Raw genomic sequence first — 25,010 nt, 5'->3', positions numbered from 1 at the left:
AAATTTCAGACATATGTTGTAGCAATATCTTTACAGACATAGATGCTAGGTCAAGAGAGAGTAAGAAGGAAATAAACAAATGGGACTACATCAAAATAAAAAGCTTCTGAACAGCAAAATAAACCATCAACAAAACAACAAGAAAGCCCACTGTATGGGAGAACATATTTGCCAATGTTATCACCAATAAAGGTTCAATCTCCAACATTTACGGGAAACTCATACAACGTATAAAAAGGAAGATAAAGGATAAAAAAAGGGCTGGGCAAAATACCTAAATAGACACTTTTCTAAAGATGACATTCAGAAAGCCAAGCGACATATGAAAACATGCTCAAAGTTACTAATCATCTGAGAGATGCAAATCAAAACAACAGTGAGGTACCTCCTCACACCTATCAGAATAGCTATCATTAACAAATCAACAAATGACAAGTTCTGTCAAGGATGGGGAGAAAAAGGGACCCTCGTACACTGTTGGTGGTAATACAGACTGGTGCAGCCACTATGGAGAACAGTATGGAGTTTACTCAAAAAACTGAGAAAATTACCAAATCATTTTACTTTTTTATGGTTAATAAAGAACATTATAACCTGATGAAGAAAAAGATACAGAAGGAAAGAAGCATCAAACAGACTGTCAAATTACAGTGGAAAGACTGGTGGGGGGAGGTAAGAGATCAACCGAAGTACTTGTATTCATGCATATAAGCATAACCAATGGACACAGGACACTGGGTGGTGGGACTGTGGGCATGTGCCGGGGGGTAGGGGAGGCCAGAGGAAAGGTCAAAGGGGGAAAGAAGGAAGACATGTGTACTACCATTTGTACTACTTTAAACAATAAAAAATAAGTAATGGAAAAAATAAATAAAAATAAAAGGGAGCAACAATAGTAACGTTATAGAGGAGAAACCTGATGAAAACTACCTCAAGTTATGAAAAACACAGACTGGGATAAAATATTTTAAGTCTCATATATCATGAGGGACTCATGCCTCAAATAAATAAATAAAAATTTACTACATGATGGAAATTAACAAACCCATACAAATATAGAACTGATTTAAGGACACTTCACCAAACAGGATATATAGATCACACATTAAAGAAAATAAAAAGCACACATAAGCATTCTCAGCATTATTTTTCATTAAGAAAATGCAAGTGTAAACTACAAAAAATATTCAACTGCAAATCTATCACAATGTCTAGAGTCCTCAAACCCAAAAGTGCCAAATTTGGGAGAGGATGAGGAACTCTTCTTCATTGTTAATAGGGAAGAAAATGTTACAGCCACTTTAGAAGACAGTTTGGCAGATTCTTATAAAGTCAAACATGGACTTGGCATTAGATTCAGAATCCCTAGTTGTCAGTTTTGTCAAGTGAATTTGGGGTCCATAAAAACACACCAAAACGATGCATGATTAGAGCAGTTTGATTCATAATGGCCAACCAAGTCTTCCTTCAAGAGGCAAATTCATTAATAAACTTTGATACAGCTATACACTGAAACTTGGATTCAAAGCTGAAGCCACCCTCAAATGTTCCAGAAAAAAGAAAGGTTCAAAGGGCAGTCCTATCAAATGGTCACGGAGAACTCACCAGAATCTTATGCTGACTGTTCCAAAGCATACAAAAAAATGGGCAATTGTACAACCTCTTAGGCTACCTCCATGTTATTCAAAATCTTGCAGAATTCGCACAAACAGGACTTTTGAAACAAGTTCGTTCGCATAGCATAAAATAGCCTCTATATATTAATGGCATATTCAACTCAACAGTGCATTAAATGACCAAGCAGCCTATCAGCCTATATCCAAAGAATAAAAATAGGATTTAATGGTATAAAATATTCCATTGGAACTCCAAGCACACTAAATAGAGTAGAAAAAACATGTTTTTGTTTTTTTCATGTCAATGGCTACAAAGAGAGAGCCTTGGAAAAAGACAACACTTTAATGTGAGTTCAGGGGGAAAACTTTGAACAAACTAGCCAAAAGGGAATTTCCATTTCCTAAAATTTAGAACAACCTAATTAATTGTGAAACATTAAAAGCAAGTCCATTAATGGTAGGGACAAGTCAGAGTTGCCGGCTGTGTGTATAAAAGAAAATATGAGGTATGAATATGGAAAATAAACAAATAGTATCTGTTGGTAATATGACCATCTATCTGGAAAATTCAAAAATGGAGATCTGGATTATCAAATGCATAATAAACTGTATGGAAGATTGCCATAACCATAACAGTATCTTTCCACACAAAGCAATAACTAATTAGAACATGTAATACAAAAATCTCATTGACCACAGCTATAAAAGCCAAAACTTAACCAAGAAGTATCTTAATTTCCAAAGAGTCAACTAAAAATTATACTGAGAGATTCAGGTTAAAACAAGAGAAGCACCAAACAAATGGACCAGTTTCCATATTCATTCACAGGAAACACAATATTGCATATATGTCGATTCTGCTTAAAATTTACAGATTTAGTGCTATACAGGTGGTTTCCCAAATAACAATTAAGCTTGCTCCCTAAATAAAAGCAGGAAAATTATCAAAGAAAGAGGCTGCAGGGCACAGGCTGAGCAGGATTCAACCACAAAATCTAAACAACATAATATGAGCAAGCCCCTCGGGGAGACAAGACTGGTGAGCTGGCAATTGTGGTTGAGGAGGTTGTGTGGGGGAGCAGGGAAGTGGTTGAGGACTGGCCTTTCAAAAATTCTGGTTTCAATAGAATATAAAGAATAGACTAGGAGTAGAAAAGCAAGTGTCAGAGTAAATCATGCATAGTAAGATTAGGTAAGCTTTCATAAAGTAACTTGTCTAGTATATGTAAATACATAGGACATAGACATGCATATATATATTTATATATGTGTGTGTGTGTATTTATGTAAGTATTTCTGTATGTGGTATGGGCATGTATGGATATGTAAACACACCTGATCAACATTTAGGCTATAAGTGTACACATACACTATATATGCTGATTTATACATATATAAATATGTAAACATATATGCATAAATAAAATGTATACAAAGTAGGTGGAGTTTCAAAATGCAAAAATTACTATGAATGAGGAACAAAAGGGAAAAAGCCTGCAACAACAAACAAATGTAGACAGATAACCCCCGAACCGCAGGCCCTCTCCAAACCCCTGCTACAGCTCAGAGACTTGAATGAAAATGAAACATTTAGAACACAAGGTTTCCAGAGTGTCAGCCTGTCTGTGAAGAGACACCATGGGAAGTGGGGGGAGGGGAGGCAGTCAGGGTCTGATGCTCCCCAGGGACCTTGGCTCTGCAGCGCCCTCTCTAGGAACTGTGATGTGACCACAGTGGTCTACACCAGGGTTGTGAGGACCCTCCAAGTGAGGACTGAGGGCTCTACCCGCCCCACAACAGAGGGCCCAACCGGCACCCAGCTCTGGTGCTCCTGTCAGATCGGGGGTACCTCAGGCGGAGGTGCCAGGCTGTGCCCTCCCGCCCCACCTTCTAGAGGGACCTGGGGGAGGCCGACACTTGGCCTGAGGGGCACAGACCCTGGTCAGCACAGGGTGGGGTCCCAGGCCATCCAGCCCAGGTGGGGACCAGACGGTGCTGCTGGGCACACTGGGAGCGGAGCTCCGCCCCTGGTAGCGTCCTGGGTGACCCCAGAATTGGTTTCCGGAAGTGATGTCATTGACTTCCACCTGAGACGTCTGAGGGAGCTGAGCGCCATCTTGAGTAGGCGGCTTCGGGCCGGTAGAGGGGACAAGCGCTGAGGGGAGCAATCTCAGGTCGGCGGAGCCCAGACTCTGCCTGGAGTCAGGGTGAGGACCAGAGGGGTTCCCCTGGGATCTAGGTCAGCCCCTGCCGGGAGCCCTAGGGAGCGAGGCCCACGGATCTCCCCTGGGGTCTCGGGGTTGAGGCCTCAGTGTGGGGGTCCGGCCTCCCGGCTCACAGAGGGAGGGTCCCAGGACCTGCAGGCCTCATGGTGACGGCCGGTCGTGGGGGAAGACAAGGTGACTCTGGGCCCCAGAGCAGTCAGTCCTGGGAGCCCCAAGGTGTGGGGTGACCGCGAGCGGCTAGGACTGACTTCCGCATCTTCGGGGTGGAGACACTCGGGGGGGCTTCGGGTCATGGCAGAGTATCAGGTCGGCAGAGGGTGTCCGGGACCTGCCCAGTCTCAGTGTGAGGACCCTGAGGGAGATTGGGGGCCCTGGACCCCAGAACAGTGTCCGTCCAACAGGCCTCCTTGGGGTGGGGGAGGGGTGATCTCACACATTGTTCTTAGTGATTTCTGCATTCCGTCTGAGATCCACTGGGGATTTGATAGAAGGAGCGGGGCCTCAGGCAGCAGAGGGGGGACCCCAGGTTCTGTTGCTGTCACGTTGAGGATACTGAGAGAGATTGGGGAGCCCTGGACACCAGAACAGGGTCCATCTGTCAGGCCTCCCGGGGTGGGGGAGGGGAGATCTCACACATTGTTCTTTGTGATTTCTGCATTTGCTCTGAGATTCACTGGGGGTTTCATTGAAGGAGAGAGGCTTCAAGCAGCAGAGGGGAGACCCCAGGTCCTGCTGCTGTCAAGTTGAGGACCCTGAAGAAGATTGGAGGACCCCAGACACCAGAATCATCAGTCTAGGGAGGACCAGTGGGCAGGGTGACTACAGGGTGGGGTGACCTCTACATCAGGTCTGAGAGACACTGAGGTTCGGTGTAAGGAGCAAAGCCACAGGTCCGCTGAAGGAGATCAGACAGAACCCTGGACCCCACAATGTAGGGGACCCCATAAAAGCCCTCACCTGCTACAAGCCATGGCAGATCCCATGCCAGATGACCCCTTCAGTTGTCTCCTGACTTTGGCATGCAGGTCTCAGATACGCTGGGGTTCGCTGTAAGGAGCACAGCCACAGGACGACTGAGGGCACCCTGGACCCCACAACTAGGGTACCCCATAAAGCCCTACCCTATTATCAGCCTTGGGATGCTCCCTGGTAAAAGACCAAGTGCAGAGTTTCCTGACTTCTGTATCCAGGACTGAGTGAGACTCAGGACTTGGTATAAGGTGTAGGGAATCAAACTTCTAGGAATATATCCTAGAAAAACGGAAATACCTCTGAGAAAGAATGTATGCACCCCTATGTTCATAGCGGCAAAATTTACAATAGCTAAGATCTGCCCACCAGTAAATGATTTGATGAAAAGGCTGTGGTACATTTATACCATGGAATACTATGCAGCAGTATAAAAGGTAGGCTGTCTTGCCCTTTGAGACAGCATGGAGGGTCCTGAAGGGTATCATGCTAAGTGAAATAAGCCAGTCAGAGGAAGATAAATATCACATGATTCCACTCATATGTGGAATCTAAGTTACAAAGTAAACTGATGAACAAATAGATACCCACAGATGTAAGCATGGAACAGATTGGGGAATCTCAGAGGAAAGTTGGGGACAATGGGATGTAATCAACCAAGGACATTATATGCATACTAGAGGCCCGGTGCACGAAATTCGTGCAGGGGAGGGGGGGAGGGGTGTCTCTCAGACCAGCCTGCACCCTCTCCTCTGGGACCCCTCGAGGGATATCCGACTTCCCGTTTAGGCCCGATCCTGGTGGGCAGTCGGACATCCCTCTCACAATCCAGGACTGCTGGCTCCCACCTGCTCGCCTGCCTGCCTTCCTGATTGCCCCTAACTGCTTCTTCCTGCCAGCCTGATCACCCCCTAACCACTCCCCTGTCAGCCTGATTGATGACTAACTGTTCCCCTGCCAGCGTGTTTTCCCCTAACTGCCCTCCCCTTTAGGCCTGGTCACCCCTAACTGACCTCCCCTGCAGTCCTGGATCCCACCCAACTTCCCTTCCCTGCAGGCCGAGTCACCCACAACTTCCCTCCTCTGCTGGCTTAGTCACCCCTAACTGCCCTCCCCTTCAGGCTTGATCCCCCCCAACTGCCCTCCCTTGCAGGCCTGGTCCCTCACAACTGCCCTCCCCTGCTGGCCATCTTGTGCTGGCCATCTTGTGTCCACAAGGGGGCAGGATCTTTGTCCACATGCGGCCAGCCATCTTGTGTGTTGGAGTGATGTTCAATCTGCATATTCCTCCTTTATTAGATAGGATAGAGGCCTGGTGCATGGGTGGGGGCCAGCTGGTTTGCTCTGAAGGGTGTCCTGGATTAGGGAGGGGGTTCCCTTGTGGTGTGGGGTGGCCTGGGTGAAGGGCATGTGGTGGTTTGCAGCCCGGCCTCGTCCCCTAGCGACCCAAGCAGAGGCCCTGGTATTTGGGATTCATGTATCTTCTACTATTGAAACTTTGTAGCCTGGAGCGGAGCCAAGCCTCTTGCTTGCTCTGTGGTCGGCAGGCATATCTTTTGGGGTTCATGTATCTTCTGTAATTGAAATTTTGTAGCCTGGAGTGGAGGCTTAGGTCAGCCAGGACTGCAGAAGCTTTGCTTCCTCCACTGCCGGGGGCAACCCTTGCCTCCTGCTCTTTCCAGCTCAGTGGCTGCCGCCATTTATGTTTGGATTTGTTTACCTTCTATAATTGAAACTTTGTAGCCTTGAGTGGAGGCTTAAGCCTGCAAGGACAGGTAGAAAGCTTGGCTTCCTTTGTTACCAGGGAAACCCAAGCCTCCTTCCCGCTCTCTGTGGCTATAGCCATCTTGGTTGGGTTTATTTGCATATTTGCTCCTTATTGGCTGGTGGGGGTGGCTTGTGGGGGTGGCTTGTGGGTGTTGCGGAGTTAGGGTCAATTTGCATATCACGCTTTTATTAGGTAGGATATGCAGGGGATAGAGGTAGGCTGGAGGGGGTCATGTGTAATCTATAATAATAAAAGCAATATATGCTAATTACACAGGATATCCTTCCAGACAACCTTCCGGTGGAAGACAGGGCTGGCAGGGAAGACAGGTCCCGGGTGACAGAGGGAAGCTGGTGCTGGCAGCCTGGTGTAGGAAAGCCTACTCTTACACAAATTTCGTGCATCAGGCCTGTAGAATTTTCAATTATAAATAATATTAAACCATTTTAAAAAACAGTGTAGTGTATCAGGTCCACAGAGGGGAGGGCAGAAGTACTGCCTGGACTCAAGTGGCATTTGATGCCTTCAAATCAGGGTCTCAGAGCATATAACAAACAAGCCCCAGGTTGGCAGAAGAAGGAACCAAGATCAGCCAGGATCAAGGTCAGGACAGTGTGTCAGGACTGAGGGGACCCAGACTCCCAATGTAGAGGCCGCACAGAACGCCACCTTGCTCTCAGCCGTGGAAGGCCCCAGGGAGGTTGACCACATGTGGTGTCTCCTGACGTCAGCATTCAGGTCTGAGTGAGAATGGAAACTTGATAAAAAGTGTAGGGCCTCAGGTCCACAGATGGGATGCAGAGGCACTGCCCAGAGTCAAGGTGCTTTTCCTGACTTCTGCATCCAGGTCTGACAGGCTCTGGGGTCTGGTGTAAGGAGCAGTGTCTCAGGTGGCAGAGGGAAGGGACAGGAGGGCTCCAAGGGAGGACTGACGGAATCCAGGAACCCTAAGCAGAGGGGAGTCCACAGAAGTCTGCCCTGCTGAAAGTCTTGGGAGGTGCTGTGGTGGATGACCATGCAGAGAGGAACCACAGAAGCCCAGACGTGATGTCCGCCCTGGGAATTCAGGGGGAACAACATATGCAGAAGAGGGGAGGACCTGGGTCTTGCACAGAGTCAAGGTGAACATGCAAAGGGAAGACTGAGGGACCCAGACGCCACAACAGAGATGCCCCATGTTACCCCTACTGTGGACCCTTGGAGGCCACCGGTCAATGACCACATGCTTTCTTCCTGACTTGGGCATCTTGGGTTGACAGGAGGTTCCAGCTCCAGCGAGGAGTCACGGTGAGGATCCTGCGGGAAGAAGAGGGGACTCCACCCCCTGAGGGCTGAGGGGTCAGGCTCCAGGAGGGAAAAGAAAGGCTGCAGGGCACTCCCAGGATACAAGGTAAGGACCCGAGTTAGGGCTCAGGAAGCTCCCTAGCACACCTTGAAGTATGCCTGAGGTTTGGCCAGTGTCAAAAGTGTCCCCAGTGTGCCTGTTCCTGCCAGCAGCACCTGGAAACCTCATGCTAGGCCTGTGGATTTGGGTTACTTCTACCTTAGGAGTGGCAAAGGGAGGTGAGGAAATTGTCCTGAAGGTGTTGGATTCAGGGCAACATTGGAAAGTGTCCCAGGCAAAGCTGGTAATCAAAGTGGGGGTCTTGAGGCAGGATGGTGGTATATCCCACCCGAGTAAAAATAAGGACCAGCTGGCATATAATCTGATGGCACAACTGGGTCACTCGGGCATGATAGTCAATGTGGTGTGTCCTCAAATCCAACTTGGAGGTCTCAGAGAGATGGAGGACATGACCTGCAGTATTCATTCTCCATTCAGCAGAAGGGAAAGGTCCCAGGCACTCCATGAGTGAACATGGGTAGCTTGGGCAGAAAGGAGGATACCACACTCCAGACAATAGGTGCCCTGAACCCAATCTGTGCTTCTGTCAGCCCTGGGAAAGGCCTGACATGGGTCTGCAGAGGTGGCTCCTCCTCACGTTTGTCTCAGGGCACTCAGGAAGGACAGGGCCTTGGTCAGAGGGGATGGCTTCAGTTCATGAAAAGAGGAGCTGAGGTTGTGGAAGGGTCCTAATGGTCTGAGTGCTTTCTGTGGAAAGCTGCAGCTACGTGCTCCCTGAGAAAACAAGAGAGCGTTCAGCATCAGGGGGTGTCCTGTCCTCAGCATCCAGATTCCCCAGGCACGGTACCTGGGTGTGATATGCACTGCCTTTCCACATGCCTGCTCTTCATGAGCATTTCTCATTGAGGACAGTTATTCAGGGTGAAATCGGGTCAGCTGGATTCAGATCTAGTCCCTAGTGTCAGTTGTGTGGGATGGGGGCAGATGGAGCACCTGTTCACTTTTGTCTCAGATCTTTCAGGAAGCTGAGGACCTTGGTGTGAGACCACACGTCGGGTCATCCCCCGGGTTCACATTTTGTCAACAGAGAGACGAGTCCCAGATCCTTCCAGGAATCAAGGTGAGCACTGAGGGGAACCAGAGCACATGGGAACCCAGACCTACCCTACCTCTTCTGTCAGCAGTGAGGAAACTCAGAATAGTGCTTGGGTTAGCTCGGCTCACTTCCTACTCGTGTATCTAAGGGAGGTGAAGCCTCAGTCTAGGCAGATTGGGCTCAGTGGGCAGAGTTGTCTGAAACCCTGCAGTGTGCTATGGTGAGAAATGATCAGAGCCTTATCCCAGGATAGATGGACCCAGATCTTCAGTCACCCGTTCTTGATCCTCTGGGAGAGAGACCACATATGGGGCCCCCTCAGTTTCTTCACTGAAGTGTCAGGTGTTGGTGGTCTTGTTGGAGAGTTTAACCTCTGGCCAGCAGAAGGCAGTGAAGGGCCAGGCACTGGCAGGGGAAAGGTGAAGATCCTACATGTGCAATGATGAACCTCCCACCCACAACAGAGGGAACCTCACAGAGTTCTACCACCCCTCATGTCAGCACTGGGGTCCCATTGCTGTCCCTGCCATGTGCATGCTGAGGTGGCCCTTTGTTCCCTCAAGCAGAGCCCGCAGATTGGAGGAGTTGAAGGCCTTGGTCTACGCTAAATATTCTCAGGTCACAGAGCAGCAGAAGGCCAGGAAGTGATAGGAATTAAGGTGAGGTTGCAACCATGAATATGTCCCCACAGGTTCCCCCACCCATGTCACAGGGGACCCCACATTGCCTGACACCTCCACACCCCACCGTCATTTACAGAACCCTGTGCTGTGCCTTCTATACCCTGAGCAGTCATGTCATGTCACTTCCTACTTCAGGTTCTTAGTGGGCAGGCTGATCAGGAGTGAGCCCTGTGAGGCCCATGTACACGCCTAAAGGAGAGACCTATAAGTCACCTTTGTCAGAGCAGCCTAGGGTGTGTTTCTAAACTCATGCCTGTTACACTCCCCTCTCCCCCAGGCCCGTGGGTCCTCATCGCACATCTTCTGCCCACACGCGGTCACTGTCTCAGCAGAAGTCATCATGCCTGGCCATCATATGAGTGAGCTCGGCAATCTTGAGGAAGACCATCAGGACCCAAGGGAGATGCCCGACCTGGTGGTGGAGGAGCTCTTCTGGGTTATGCAGGAGGAGGAGGAGGATGAAGAGGCTGTATCTCTCTCCTCCTCTCTGTCTTCCTCCCCCTCAGTCCTGTTTATGGAAAGCCTGGAGGAGGTGGCTGCTACTGAGACACCAAATCCTCCCCAGAGTCCTCAGGTTTCCTGCCCGTCCCTCCATGCCTTGGCAACCTTTCCATGGAGCCATCCTGAAGATGAGAGCTCCAGCAGCCACGAGGAGGAGGGTCCAAACACTGAGGGAGGCCCTGAAGATGATGGCGATACCTTGCTCCAAAAAGCACTGCATTCAAAGATGATGGAAATGGTGGAGTTCCTGATCCTGAAATATCGCGCAAAGGAGCCAACAACCAAGGCAGAAATGCTGAGTAGTGTCATCAAAGAGTACCATGAGCACTTCCCTGAGATCTTCAGTGCAGCCACTGAGGTCATGAAGCTGGTCTTTGGTGTAGTTGTGGAGGAAGTCTACCCCAGTGCCCACACCTATGTAATGGTCACCGCCTTGGGGCTCACCTATGACGGAATGGTGAGCGATGGGAACAGATATCCTAACACCGGCCTCCTCGTCACACTCCTGTGGGTGATTGCTGCGGAGGGAGATTGTGCCCCTGAGGAGAAAGTCTGGGAAGCACTGAATATTATAGGGCTGCATGATGGGAAGTTGCATTGGCTGTATGGGGAGCCCAGGGAGCTCATCACTAAAATTTGGGTGCAGGAACAGTACCTGGTGTACAGACAGGTGCCCAATAGCGATCCTCCATGCTATGAGTTCCTGTGGGGTCCCAGGGCGCACACAGAGACCACGACATCGCAAGCCCTTAGCTTTGTGCTCAGGGTTAATGACAGAGATCCCCGTTCTCTCCCATCCCTGCCTGAAGGGCCTGAGTGTAATGAGAACCAATGTGCCTGAGCCAGAGTTGCACCCAGGCACTTTTCAGGCCCTTGTGTATGAACTTTATTTGATGGGCATAAAGTGCATTCTATTTTCAACTATGTGTTTGAGGAGAAAGCAGTAGTGAGGCCTAGGGGATGATTTGGGCTTCTATGATAATTGAGAAATTTATGCTTTATTACTTTGTGAATTTTTAAGGAAAGTTTCTAATGTTAGTCCTTTACATAGAAGTTTTCATAAGCTGTTAGCATGTAAGTTTGTAAATGACATTGGTCACATATATATTTGTCCATGTCCAGCTCAAGCGTAAGAGATTTGCTACTGTGTAACGCAATTTGGGACACTTCCCATCCTAGTTAATGATCCCAAACTAGATAACATGGCATGATAAAAGGATTTCATTGGAAATGTGAAAAAAACTCGGCAGTACAATCAATAGAGTCAAGAAATAAAAAATAAAAGCAAAAGTTTGTTCATTTTTGCTTCTTATCTCTTCTTGTCTGTCTTTTCATGAAACAATTTATCTAAGGATCCTTGGTTCTGGCAAGAAAGTGGAGGGATTTCATCTGAATAAAGAGGACCCCTGCTCAGTGGTTCATTTAATCCCCAGATATTCACTGAGCCTATGTCCTCTGGAAGGCCCTGTGTTAGTAGTGGAGACACCAACATAAGCAGGGCACACCCACCCACAGGATGATAGTGTAAGAGGTGAAGTCCTATAAGGAAGGGGTTAGGTGTCCCCTAAGTCCTATAGAACAAGTAACAGAACAGGTGAGACCATGGCCCTCCAGGGAACAGCACTCAATTGTGCATGGCCTGAACCAGGGTATGTGGGAAACTGTGATTCCCTCTGAGGGGTTGATTGTAAGGCAGTTGGGGGTGGAAGCAGCACATTGTGTGTCTGGGTGTGAGGGAAGTGTGAAATGGAGAATTGTCCGGACAAGTTCCTTTGGGATCATGGATAAACCAGAGGGAAATCTCCACCTGGTTAGGAAGGGTGGTTTACTGCATGCAGTCTCAGTGACATTAGACAGTATGATCACTAGGCATATTATACCCATCATCTGCACAGATTTCTGCAGAAATACAGTTACTGGGATATGAGTAACTATGGCCTGGCAGAGCCACAGCCCACAGCCTAATTGGGATTGAATGTTAATGATCTTGAGTGTGATCTGGCCAGTCATTATCAAGGTGTTTATTTTGGGTGGGGGTAAAATGAATGAAAGCATTTGTTTGGATGAAAGAGCAGTTTGGACTGAGGGAAAGAGTTGTTCCTAGATTCTCTTTCTAGCATCTTTGTCTTTTGTCCAGCTGTGAAGGCTCCCCACACCTGAATTTCAGCATACATCCATGAATTGGGCACATCTTTTTTGGCCAGTTGGGTATTCTATTCCTTACTGAACAGCACATTCTCTAATATGATCTTCATAACAAACAAGTAATCACAGTGCCAGAGTGGAAGTATCTGGGATAAAAATGATATTAGAAATAGCTGCCATTCATCAGAGTTCCAATCTCCACAAGTCACTGTGTGCAGTGCTTTACAAACACTCCACACTGTCCTGCATTCCCACAAGACAGGGCTTATCAGACCCACTTTCTTCACAGAGGAACAACTTGTTGCCCCTTGGACCAGCTACTTTTCCCAGGATTACATGGCTAGTAAGGCGCATCGTGCAGTCTTGGCCCCTTGCCCGAATTCATCAGGAGTCTGACATTTTCTGCCTTCATAGCCAATGGCCCACCTTCTACCTCACAATTAAGTTCTCCTCTCAGTATGAATGAAATCTTCCAGATGACAATTAGTAGAACCCTGGAGCCCATGCAAGAGCAGGCCTGAGGAAGGAAGGTGACATTGAGAATGAATCAATTTGGGGATTGTCTGAGGTTTATTGTTATCTGAGTCTTCCTGGTGCCAGGATTTCTGCCTCGTCCCAGCATTTTCCCTCATGACAACACCCTTCCCCTGGTCTTCCCTTGGGTGCCCTCCTGTCCATCCTTGGATCATGGTCTGCTGAATTGGTCATGACTGATGGCTCCTTTTAAGGCTGCACAGAATCTCCTGCCCTCATTCCGACACATAGGCACCCTATTCCCTTCAGAATTACTCTGCTCTCTCTTGCCTCACCCTCCATCCCATCTGAGAACACTAGCCCTTTATTTATGTCCTATGAGGAGATAACTGTAAATACCAAGATACTTTAAAATTTTTATTTTATTGTTGACACTCTTACAAATATCCCCATTTTCTCTTCCTTTGGCCCTGTTCACAGCACCTTACCTCCCCGCACCCTCTGGCCCTCACCACATTGTCATCTGTGTCCATGTTCTTTGGCTAATTCCTTCAGTTAGTTTCATCCAATCCCCCTCTCCCTCAACCCCTCTGACAACTGTCAGTCTGGTCCATGTCTTCATGCCTGTATTTCTATTTTGTTTGTCAGATAATGTTGTTCATTATATTCCACATATAAGTGAGATCATATAGTTTTTCTCTTTCTCTGACTGGCTTATTTCACTGAGCATAATAATCTCCATGTCCATACATGCTATCTCAGAAGTTAAGAATGCCTTCTCTTTTTTTGCCAGGTAGTATTCCATTATGTAAATACTAGAGGCCTGGTAACGTGCATTCGGGGGGCAGGGCGAGGAGGGTGCCTCAGCCCATCCTGTGCCCTCTCACAATCTGGGAGCCCTTGGTGGATGTCGGACTGATGGCTTAGGCCCACTCCCCATGGGAGAGGCCCCTGTCACCACCACTGCATTGCCAGCAGTGAGACTAGCTTATGGCTTCTGTCTGAGCAGAGTCCCCCCTGTGGGAGGGCACTGATCACCAGGGGGAAGCTTCTGCATTAAGCGTCTGTCCCCTGGTGGTCAGTGCATGTAATAGCAACCAGTAGTTCAGCTGTTTGTTCGATTTGCATATTAGCCTTTCTTTAATATAGGACTAGAGGCCCGGTGCACCAAATTCATGCACTTGTGGGGTCCTTCAGCGCGGCCTGTGCCTTTTTGCAGTCCAGGAGCCCTTGGAGGATGTCTGAATACTGGCTTAGGCCTGCTCCCAGTGGAGAGCAGGCCTAAGCAGGCAGTCAGACATCCTAAGTGTTGCTGCAGAGGAGGGAGAGGCTCCTGCCACCACTGCTGTGCTCCCTGGTGGGAGCGCACTGACCACCAGGGAGCAGCTCCTGCATTGAGCATTTGCCCCCTGGTGGTCAGGGTGTGTCATAGTGACTGGTTGTTTTACTGTTTGGTCGATTTACATATTAGCCTTTTATTGTGTAGGATACCACTGTTTATTTTATCCTCTCTTCTCCTGATGGCCATTTGCACTGTTTCCAGCTTTTGGCTATCCTATATAGTAAAAGCCTAATATGAAAAGCAACTGAATTGCAGTACAACCAGCTGCTATGATGTGCACAGACCATCAGGGACAGACGCTCAACACAGGAGCTGCTCCCCACTTCCCCCCAACAGGGTGGTCAGTGGGCTCCCACAGGTGGAGGGCGGCTCAGCCAGAAGCCAGACTCACAGCTGGAGTGACATATCGGCATAAAATATTACCATGGGAGATGTCTGAGGTTTTATGGCCGATGCTTTCTTCCAGGATTTTTATGGTTTCACGACTTACATTTAAATCTTTTGTTCATTTTGAATGAATTCTTCTGAATAGTATAAGTTGGTAGTTTGGATTCATTTTTTCACATCCAAGTTTCTCAATGCCATTTACTATTGAAGAAACTGTCTTTACCCTATTAGATACTGTTGCCTCCTTTGTTAAATATCAGTTCCCAATATAGGTATGGGTTGATTCTTAGGCTCTCTGTTCATTTCCATTGATCCATATACCTGCTCTTATATCAATACCAACTGTTTTGATGACAATGGCCTTGTAACATAGCTTGATATCAGGCATTGTGATTTCAATAGCTTTGTTCTTCTTTCTCAAAAGGTTCTTAACATGGTGCTTAATAAAGACTGTCTGACTGGTGGCCATGGTACCGACAGTTGGATTTCTGGGACCCAGCAGGCTTAGCTGAGGAAGGCCAGTTTCCTAATGGCTTTCTTCCACTCCACTGAACTCAGCAGTGTGAATATTTCATATTCAAAGGAAAGGATGGGCCTGATGTACTAGATTCTTCACCACAGTGGAAATTCGGTTGCTCTTGCTTCAAAGAACATTAGCTAATGGTCCTACAGAAGCCTTGGGATGCAAGGGTGCCTAGATCATAACAAATAAACACCCTCTTTCCACCAAATTCCAGACGGTGGTTTCCAAAGTCCTCTCTCCAATTTTCCTCACATAAAATGGACAAGTCCCTTCAAATAACTAATCGGCAGATGCATGAGCTAGCAAAGTGCACAAGGAAATCTTTTCAGCCTTTAAATAACTCCTTTAAGAAACAATTGTTTGGTAGGCAACTGAAGGGAGCTGGCTGTTTATCCAGTGACAATAGGAGCCCCCCACTCCCACCCCAAACCCACCAACAGCTATCCTCTTGGGCATGTCCTCCAAGAATAAACTGACTTCATGAATGAATGCTTTGTAATCCGGTTTATTGGCACAAAGACCATGGACTGAGCCTGAATCTAGACCCAGGTGCTCCATTAAGGATACAGTCCTTAGGCTGAGGGGCACCTTGGGAGGATTCTGTTCCCAAATGCCTTTGCACTCCACTTTTAGAAACAAAGGGTCAACCCTCAGAGAGCACAAGCTATACCACTTAGTCCAAGACATGGGACAAGGACTCATGGGCCAAGGACACAGACTCACTACCAAGGAAAATCACAACTTGTTTAGGTAACTGTGACTGAAGGAAGCAGATATGAAAATAATCATAACTATGTACTTGAACATAGATGAGATTGTGGGTGTGGGATGGAACAAAAGTCAAATTCAAGTCATCTTCACCATAGAGGAGAGGATACCACAGTGGGTTTTATGATCCATGTTCTCTAGCTGTTTTGGATAACTTTGATCTTAATACTCTGAATAGCGAGATATAAGGGTACCATGGGAAGGTACCACTGCTTGTGCTCCCACCTGTACAGGATTGTGGAGAGCGGCTACAGTGTTTGGACAGGTTTAGGCCTCGGACTAATGAGAGGATATGATCCTCTCATGGCAAAGCTACCTTCAAGTCCCAGCACAATTATAGCCAAAGGCTGTATTTGTAAGCTTGACCTTAAGGTCCAAACCTGTGGTCCCACGTGGCTGGGTGATGTGGGCTTAATAGAGTTCAAGTGCATATAATTGAATAGATTTGAAACCGACAACATTGTAAATATCTTGACCACACCCTTACTTTGTCTAGTGGAAACTGGCTATAAAATAAAGACTCGGCTTGCAGGCCATGGCACTGTCTCTCTAATCAGAGGGTAGCATCCCACGTAACCCTGGCTTTATTCTCCTGTCTGTCTTTATAATCCTTCACCACCAGCCCTCAGGTTCACCCATGGCTATGCTGGTGTAATCACATGACTTAAGCAGCTGATTGCCCCAAGGCTTAGAATTTTGTGGGCAGTATATATTGGGCATCCCTGCTGTGACCCCACAGTTCAGTGATAGGATGAGAGTAGCTAATGCTTTTTAATGTAGAGCATCTCCATGCCGGGTCTGTGTACCCATGAGATGCCCGGAGCGAAGCTGGTCCTATCACAGGTGTTGGAGAGACACGGGTACCAAGCTTGTAACCGAGACAACCCACAATCAGAGGACTCAAGCCAAAGTGCTGTCCAAGTGGAAGGAAACAATGATCTTCTGGGACTGTCCTTCCCAAGAAAGCTTGCAGGATAATGGAGGATGACTCCTTCACGTCTGTGCACTGGAATGATGCCAGAGACACCGGGATCATTGAGAAAGATCTTTCCAATGTGAGGTTCTTTGACAAAGGGGCAAGGAGCAAATATTTGAATCTGACAGCCTGAAGACTTTTATCCATCTGCTTGCTGAATCTGATTCAGTAAAATACGCCCAGGCGACTCGCCAGTTTCCTCTTCAGAGAACAGGATGATGGTAAAGTAGTAAGTCCTCCCATGTCCCACATTATCTGTTACTCAAACACCTTTCTAGTAGACCCAGGAGAATGATATACTGAAACGGTTTCATTTCAGGGGATAACTCTTTCACATGAGACAGTATTTTTCCAAAGATGAGAAAGTATAGATTTCCATATAAAACTGTAGCCCCTTAGAGATTACCTGCAGGGATGACAAAAGATTCTGAGAGGCCACTTAATGTCAAAAGGACATATTTTCTCCCAGAATGACTGAATTAATTTTGTTTCAGGTGTACAGTAACAGCAATTTCCAGAAAGACAAGCCTTGGCTCATCGAGAACATCAAGACAAAAGGGAACCAGATGAATCATACTTGGCCAGATACCACCTCAACCCCTTCCGAGAGAAACAAGAAGCTGCCCCCTACCAGACACTTAGCAAGAATTCAGCATTAAAAAGGCACCTAAGAATCAAGTAAAAGGCCCAGAGGAAATCTCTCAATCCTTGGGGACCCAGTGCCGCCCGCATATTCAAGTTCTCAGTTCTGTGGCCCGCTAGTAGTGCCATTGTGGTCTGGTGTGCAAGTGAGGAAGGTGGCCCAAGTGGGGAGGGCATACCTGGGAATGGCATGATTGTTCCCCTGGCTACTGCCCGAACCAACGGGATCGGGACTCTGGCCCCTAGCCCCCTAAATCACACACTACATGATTTGATGATGTATTTGTATAACATCTGTTATTCATATGATGATGGCTGTCTTTTCAGTCATGACCCAACCCAAGGAACCTGAAGGACAAGGAGGAGGGGTCGACTCCTTATATGGCAACTGTTCACTCTGTGAGCAGTTCAAGGGCAATGCAGGCCTGTAAGATCATAGGTGACAGAAAACAATCACCACTTCGTATTCTCCATTCCATGTAGGCTTTAATAAAGAAAGGCAAAACTATATGGAGGAAAATAAACAGGGCAATGAAAATTGTGGGTCCATGTTCTGTTGTTTCTGTGCCACACAGCTCATCAGATGAGCCTCAGGAGACTAGAAATCCTGGCCCCAGAAAGACATTCATCCCTGTCCTCCTTTTTCATTTTCTCCCACTCAGCCAAGAATTGGGATAGGGGGTCCTGACGCAGGCTCAGGAAGATCTGGTCTCCTGAGCCTTGCCTACTGAATAGGAGACAGAGCTGCTTGGCTCCTGACTTGGGTGAATCACCTTACATTAGTCATGCATCCTGAAACAGGAGGGTCTTTACTCACGGGTCCCCCTATGATGCCAGGAAATTTCTGATCAACATCTGAGTGTCTCTAGCCCAAGTTCCAGGCACCTTACAGGGAGCCCCACCTAGAACTCGGGCCACTCCATCTGCTAAGTGGTATACCACAGATGTGGGATGCCTACCTGGAAGATAGCCCTTCCCCCTTTTTTGAGTATGGCTCCAGTAACCACCAGGGTTTGAAAGTGCAGTCTGGTACTTCTGCTTCAGGTTGGTCAGTACAGCCTGCTTTTCCAGTTCCACAACCTCCTCAGGAGCCACGTTTTCTGGGCACTGCAGAGTTGCCCCAATGTCAGGGATCCCCGTGTACCACGAGAGAAACACTGAGATCTTTTCCCTTCCATAAACCAAAGGTTTCCTGTGAGAGAAATTGGTTCTTCAAAGTTACGTCCACGAGAGGCTAAGCTGATTTCACCAAAGGGACACGGAGTGAGCTGGGTCCCTCTGAGCACTTCCGATGTGTCAAACACTGTTCAGGGAATTCTGGGTGAGGCCAGGGGAGAGAAGGAAAAGAAGAGGACAGAGCCTGGTCCACTAATGGGCAGGTCCCAGCCCGACTGCTGTGGGAAGCACGTACAAGTCAGAAAGGCCCTGACTGCTGTGGGGAACCCACAGGCAATGAGGTCCCAAGCTCTTCACCAGGTGAAAGGAGCTGATGTGGGACCTTTACCACTGAGGGGTGAGCAAATGGGCAACCACTGAGGGATGCCATGGGCAGTGGGGGTGGGGCAGGTGTGTGAAGTCAGGCAGACAGCCTGAGTCTGGAGGCCACCTGACATTCTCTGTGTGCTGTGAAGCCTCCCCTGGTCTGTCACGCACACACACATGCCTGCACACACATATATACACATGTGTGCACACAGGCAACACCACATGCAGACTTGGACCTGTCCCTGCCTTTCAGGTCACAAATGGGGACTGAGGTCCTGTGTGGACAGAAAGATGGCTTCACCCAGGTCGTAGGAACTCAGCCCACGGAACCCCAGCCTGGGACCCTTGTGGCCCCTTTGAAGGTGTGCTGCTTACAGAAACCACAGCCCCACCACCACAGGCTTAAAAGAAAATAAGCCCCAAACCCCTGAGCAAGGTCCTGGGGGTACTCTTGGAGGGGTGTGAGCTGTGCTCAGGGTGTCACACATTGCCAGGGATCACTCCACAGCCATACTTCTCCTTTCCCCAAGCAGGGCCTGAATCTGCCTGGGGTTCCACTCCAGCCTCTCCTGCAGCAGCTTCCACCAGAGGGCGTCTTCCCAGTCCCTGTGAGCAATGTGGATGGTGATGGTACAATTCCCCTGGCTGCTCACCAGGGTTGCCAATGAGTCTGGAGTCTTGACCACATTTAAGACAAAACCTGCATAAGGCTGCAGGAAGGAGAGGCAGGAGAACTCCATCTCCCTAGAGATCCTTGGGCCTCACGTGGCCTGGGAAACCCACAAGTGTGACTGTCCATAAGCATCATGCATCAGCCCTCCATTTTCATGGTCTGTAGGATTACCTCTCCCCAATAACCCCTGGACACCTGGAACCCCACGGACAGGGATGGTGGGAGAGGCTCCTCCTTCCTATCCCCACGCTGTCAGCGGCCAGGCCCAATGGAAAGGGCTGGCAATGCAGATGCCTCATCCATCAGATGGATTCTTTGAGGGGCTCAAGGAAGAAGGTAGAGACAGGTAAGGAGAGGCACTCACACAGGATGTCGTCAGTTCTACAAAGAAGGTCACTGATGCCAGGGGATCACAAAGGAGGGAGGAAGGGCGATTTGGCTTCACACCGGATGAGTGGGTTCTAGTCCTCTCCCAATGCAGACCCTCTTGGGCTGTGCTGCTTCTCCTCATCCCCACCCACCCCAAAACAATCAGCTCCCTCCTCGTTTCACCCCAACGCACTACAGGTCCCCAAGCACACCGGTCCTTCTTCCTGGGCTGCTGGTTGCAGATCCTTGGGATACAACCTAAGCTGGGCCCTGGGACACCGCCGTGTGAGCTCAGATCATCCTGCCAGGTGTCTCCCTCAGGCCCCTTTGGGAGCCACCCTCCTCCATCCCCTGGCTGAACCACTGCTATCTGCTGTCAGCAGGCACTCCTGGCCCCCACTGCAGCCTAGAGAAAGGAATATCAGGAGCAGGAAGAATTGGCACCAGTACCCACACACACCAACCCCAGGCCAGGCCCTGGGGTGGGCATGATCCACAAATCCTAGAATTCAATTCTCAAATAACGGTGGTGGGGAAGGTGGCACAGTGGGATGAATAGATGGCCCAGGATCATGGAGGCCCTGACTGCATCACCCACTGTCCTTGCCTTTTCCCTGGGGAAGGGGATCCTAGTACCTGGTGGAGCTTGGAATCCACGGGACTGAGTACCTGTCCTGTACCATAATAGGACAGACACAACCAGAGGCTACACATTATCATCATAGGGCCTGAGCCTCAGTACCACACTCCACATGAGCAACCCCCCACTCTGCGTGACTCTTCCCCTCCTGTCTTAACGGACATAAACCTCACTTCAGCTATTATGTCCTCATGTGCATGGAAACATACCCACTCTCAAAGACAAGGCTCAGGAACAAAAGCAGCCTGTGTTCACTCCCTTCCCAGCCCAGTGTCCTTCCAGTCCTGGTTCCCAGATCCTCTGCTCTGCATCCCCTCCCTTTCTCTGGCTGGGTTGCCTTTCCTTATGAGGACAGAGGCTCAATGAATGTTTAGGGTGCACATGAACCAGTGAGAAGAGTTTTTTGGATGTTTATTTTTCTACATTCTTGAATAACCTATGAAAATCCAGGTATATATATGCTATTTTTACAGAATGACACACTAAAAATGATACAGGAATAACAAATTAACTATTTTATCTGTTTTACAGCTATGCTCTTTCACATTAAAAAAAAAAGCATATTACAAGTCCATGTTATCTGGTAACAGAGTACAAATAAAATGAATGATTCCCAATTTGTTTTTACAAAATAGCAAAGCTCTTTCTCTTAAGTTAAATAACGTGTGACCCTTGTCATTTGTAAACTTAGATTGTGAAGCTAATAAACATTCTACTTAAAGTAACATTTTAAAATACCAAAAATAAAAGAAGATCCATTTCTAAGTCAACCCAATGGAATGAGATACACAGATGTTATTCACTATAATCCCCTAGTCTGCCCCATCACTGCTTGGATCATTGACTTCCGTCTTAAAACACAAAGTAAAGAAATCTGCCTTGGACTTCACTGAGGGCATAAGAAGCTACTGGACATGGCAGAAGAGCTTGCACTGGCCATGGCAGTAGTATCATGTGTGGTTCTAATTCTGGCCTGGGCTCTCTGTTCCTCCTCTCTCAAAGCCTCCTCATACCAGTGTGGGAAGGAACTGGGGTCACTCCAATAGATCTGGGACAAAAACTCCAGGACTTTCAACTTGCTTGACTCAGCGTGGGCCCTGGGACCCCACAGGAACTCGTACCATGCCGGTTGGCTGTTGGGCACCTGCTGGTACTCCAGGTACTGTTCCTGCACCCAAACTTTGGTGAGGAGCTCCCTGGGCTCCCCATAGATGCAATGCTCCATCCCAACATGCACTGCATGGCATTCAGTGCTTTCCATATCTTCTCTTCGGGGACACAATCATCCTCCTAGAAGATTATACTAAGGATGAATATCAGAAGGCCAGTCTTGGGCATACTGTGCTCATTGCTCACCATCCCATCATAGGTGGGGCCCAGGTTGGTGCCTAGGACATAGGTGTGGCTGGTGGGGTCCACTCCCTTCACATCAATGCCATCAACCAGCTGCATGCACTCAGAGGCCTCACTGAAGATTACAGCAATGTGGTCCTGGTGCTCTCTGATGACGCTACTCAGCATTTCTACCTTTGTGGTCAGCTCCTTTGTGCGATAAGTGAGGAGCAGGAATCCCATCAGATCAGCTACCTTATCATCAAACATGTCTCTGGGCAAAGACCCTAAATCTGGCAGGGCCCGGGAGGTACTGGGACCCTCCTCTTCTTGGCTGCTGGACTGGCTCAATGGAGCAGCAGCGGCAAAGGCACAAGGGGAGGCACAGGCACTTGGAGAGCTCCGGGTAGAACTTGGTGTCCCAGCAGCAGCATGAACCTCCTCCTCCTCCTCCTCCTCCTCCTCCTCCTCCTCCTCCTCCTCCTGCTCCTCCTCCTCTTCCAAGGAGCTTGCATTACTTGAAAGCAGAAGATAGCAAGAGGAAGAGGAGGAGGAGGAGATGGAGAAAGGAAAAGAGGAGGAGCAGGTGGAGGAGCATGAGGGGGAAGGATCCTACTCCTCAGCCTCGCTAATTTCAAGCATGTAGCGTCATCGCTTTGGAGCTCGAGGCATGATGACTCCTGTCAGGCAGCCACAGGAGTGCGGACTGGAGGTGGGCAATGAGGACTCACAGGCCTGTGGAGAGAGGAAATATAAGTGGCCTCGGCTGGGTACACCCTTGTCAGCTTTAACAAAGCAGAGCTACGGGTCTCTTCTTTAGGGTGCTCTTGGGCCTCACTGGGGTCTCTCCTCCTGGGTGGCCTGTCCCCTAAGATTCTGAATGAGGAAGTGAGATGGTTCTCTAGGTAGAGTTGGCATAGGTCAGGGTTCTGTGGCTGGCAATGGGGTGGGGTCAGGTGCTGCAGGGGTTCTCCTCTATTCTGGCATGGGGGAGAACCTGGGGACACATTCTAGGTGAAGGCAGGCACCTTACCTTGACTGCTGGTACGGCCTGGACCTCCTCTGTTCTGTGACTTGTGTTTTGTGCCTCAGACCAAGGCCTTTATACCCTGGCTCCTGGAGCCCCTGTAACAGGAAACTAGGAAACACCTCAGCGTGCAGGTGGCATGCACAGCCATGGGCCTCCAGTGCTGAAGAGAAAAGCCAGGATTCTGTGAGTTCTCCACTGTTCTGGTCTGGATGGTCTTCTGCGTCCTCACTCAGGGTTCTCACCTTTCCCCTGGCAGGGCCCGTGAACTTCCCCTCTGCTGGCCCTGAGGCAAAACTCTCAGAACAAGGCTACACACCCATGAGACTGAACAGAAGAAAGTGAGGGGGCCCCACATCTGACCACACCTGCCCAGGGCATCCCACAGGATACAGGATGACATGGCCAAACTCTGTGGGGGCTATCTGCACTGAGACCGGGAGTGCCCTCAGTCCTAACGTTGACATCTGACTGGGTCTTGGACAACTTCCTGTGTTGAACTAAGGCCACTTTCCTTCAGACTAAAAACTCACCCTCCTGAGTCACTGGTGGAGGACGTGAGTGACACCACGTTCCACTTTCTCTCATGGCTGACAGAAGTGGCAAAGTAAGGCGGGGATTCGACCAGCTGCGATGTGAGGTTTTCCCTCAGTCCTCAGCTGAACCTTGAAAGGAGACAGCAAGACTCGGGAGCAGGGGAGGAGCATTAGGGCACCTGCTGCCTTTCCTCAGATTCCTCCCCTTAAAGGAAGTCAGGGTCTGGGACACCTCCCCTCTCCTCCTTTGCTCACCTGACTGAGGCCCACCACCCCAGCCAAAATCAGAGTGCTCTCTGTTGGACAGCCCTGCCTGGGGTCTCTCAGAGCTGAAAGTGGAAGTGGGGTGAATGTCCATGAGGCCCCCATTTGTTCTGCAGGACAATTCCCCCTCCTTCCTCCCTCATGGTCAATAGCTTGGCCACTTGCAGTGCCCGAGTGTCCTGGCTCTGCTATCCATATATCACACCCTTTGTGTAAGGCCCCACCTCTTTCAGATTCCTGAGAGCAAAGGGAGTGGGAGAATCCATGGGAAAGCGATTCCAGAAACCCCAGGGATGAGGGCAGGTGAGGCTTTCTGAGGGGTTTGCACTGTGGTGGGATCCAAGGTTCCCTCAGTCCTCCCATAGGATCTCCCTTAACTCTGGCAGATGCTGGCCCACCCTCTGCTGAAGTGAGGTCCTGCTCTTTATACCCAAGCCCCAGACTGCCAGACCCAGATGCAGGAATAAGAAAATGCCACCTATGATCATCCTCCCATGAGGCCTGCCTAAGGACTTTGGAAGGTCCTGGGCCCACCCGCTGCCGTTCTCAAGTACTGCTCCTGATCCTGACCTGGTTGTGCATCTCAGCACATGCTGTCTGTGGTCATCCCCTCAGTGGGATCCCAGCACTGTCTCTGGTCTAGCTTCCAGGGTCCCTCCGTCCTCCCTCAGGGTACTCACCTTGACTCTGGCAGGTCCTTCGCACACCATCTACCTTCATGGGGTCCCACTTCCTCTACCAAAACCATAGAGTCTCTGAGACCAAGACTGACTCTGGTCTTCATTTCTGGGACGTTGGGGCACCATCTTCCTTTATGGGGTCCTACATCCTCTACTCAACTCCAGAGTCTCAGACTAGGACTGACACTGGTCTAGCTTCCAGGATCCTTGCCGCACCATCTGCCTGCCTATTCCATCTACGGAACCCTGACAGTCTCTGAGACCAGGACTGACTCTGGTCTAGCTTCAGGGTCCTTGATGCACCATCTGCCTACATGGGGTACTTCTCCCTCAGCCAAACACCTTAGAGTCTCTGAGAGCAGGAATTAGTCTTGGCTAGATTCCATGATCCCTCTGTCCTCCCTCAGGGTCCTCACCTTGACTGGAAGGTCCTTGGAACACCAACTGCCTATATTGGGTCCCACTCCCTGTACCAAACCCCCGAGTCTCTGAAACCTGGACTGACTATAATCTAGCTGAAAGGGTCCTTGGTGCAACTTCTGCC

General features: G+C 49.0%; 1 protein-coding gene and 1 pseudogene across 2 annotated transcripts in view; both read right to left on the bottom strand.

Annotated features, from left to right (window-relative positions):
- The window catches only part of LOC307095368 (melanoma-associated antigen 10-like), a gene marked incomplete at both ends in the record, with an annotated part of 125,724 nt that overhangs the window by 95,354 nt on the left and 5,360 nt on the right, over positions 1 to 25,010 (bottom strand). Inside the window, one exon of the mRNA XM_079764581.1 lies at positions 22,155 to 22,476. Within this exon, the coding sequence (XP_079620707.1) occupies positions 22,155 to 22,476 (322 nt within the window). The remainder of the gene's footprint in view (positions 1 to 22,154; positions 22,477 to 25,010) is intronic.
- Positions 15,980 to 19,685, bottom strand: LOC307096036 (EOLA-like protein; annotated as a pseudogene). The gene is made up of 3 exons: positions 19,447 to 19,685; positions 18,420 to 18,652; positions 15,980 to 16,067 (listed from the first exon to the last, which is right to left on the bottom strand). The product of its transcript is annotated as an EOLA-like protein (transcript).

The sequence above is a fragment of the Cnephaeus nilssonii genome, assembly GCF_951640355.1.
Source record: "Cnephaeus nilssonii genome assembly, chromosome: X".
NCBI classification, from domain to species: Eukaryota; Metazoa; Chordata; class Mammalia; order Chiroptera; family Vespertilionidae; genus Cnephaeus; species Cnephaeus nilssonii.
Note: the sequence above shows the minus strand (reverse complement) of the source record. Positions and strands in the feature narration are given on the sequence as shown.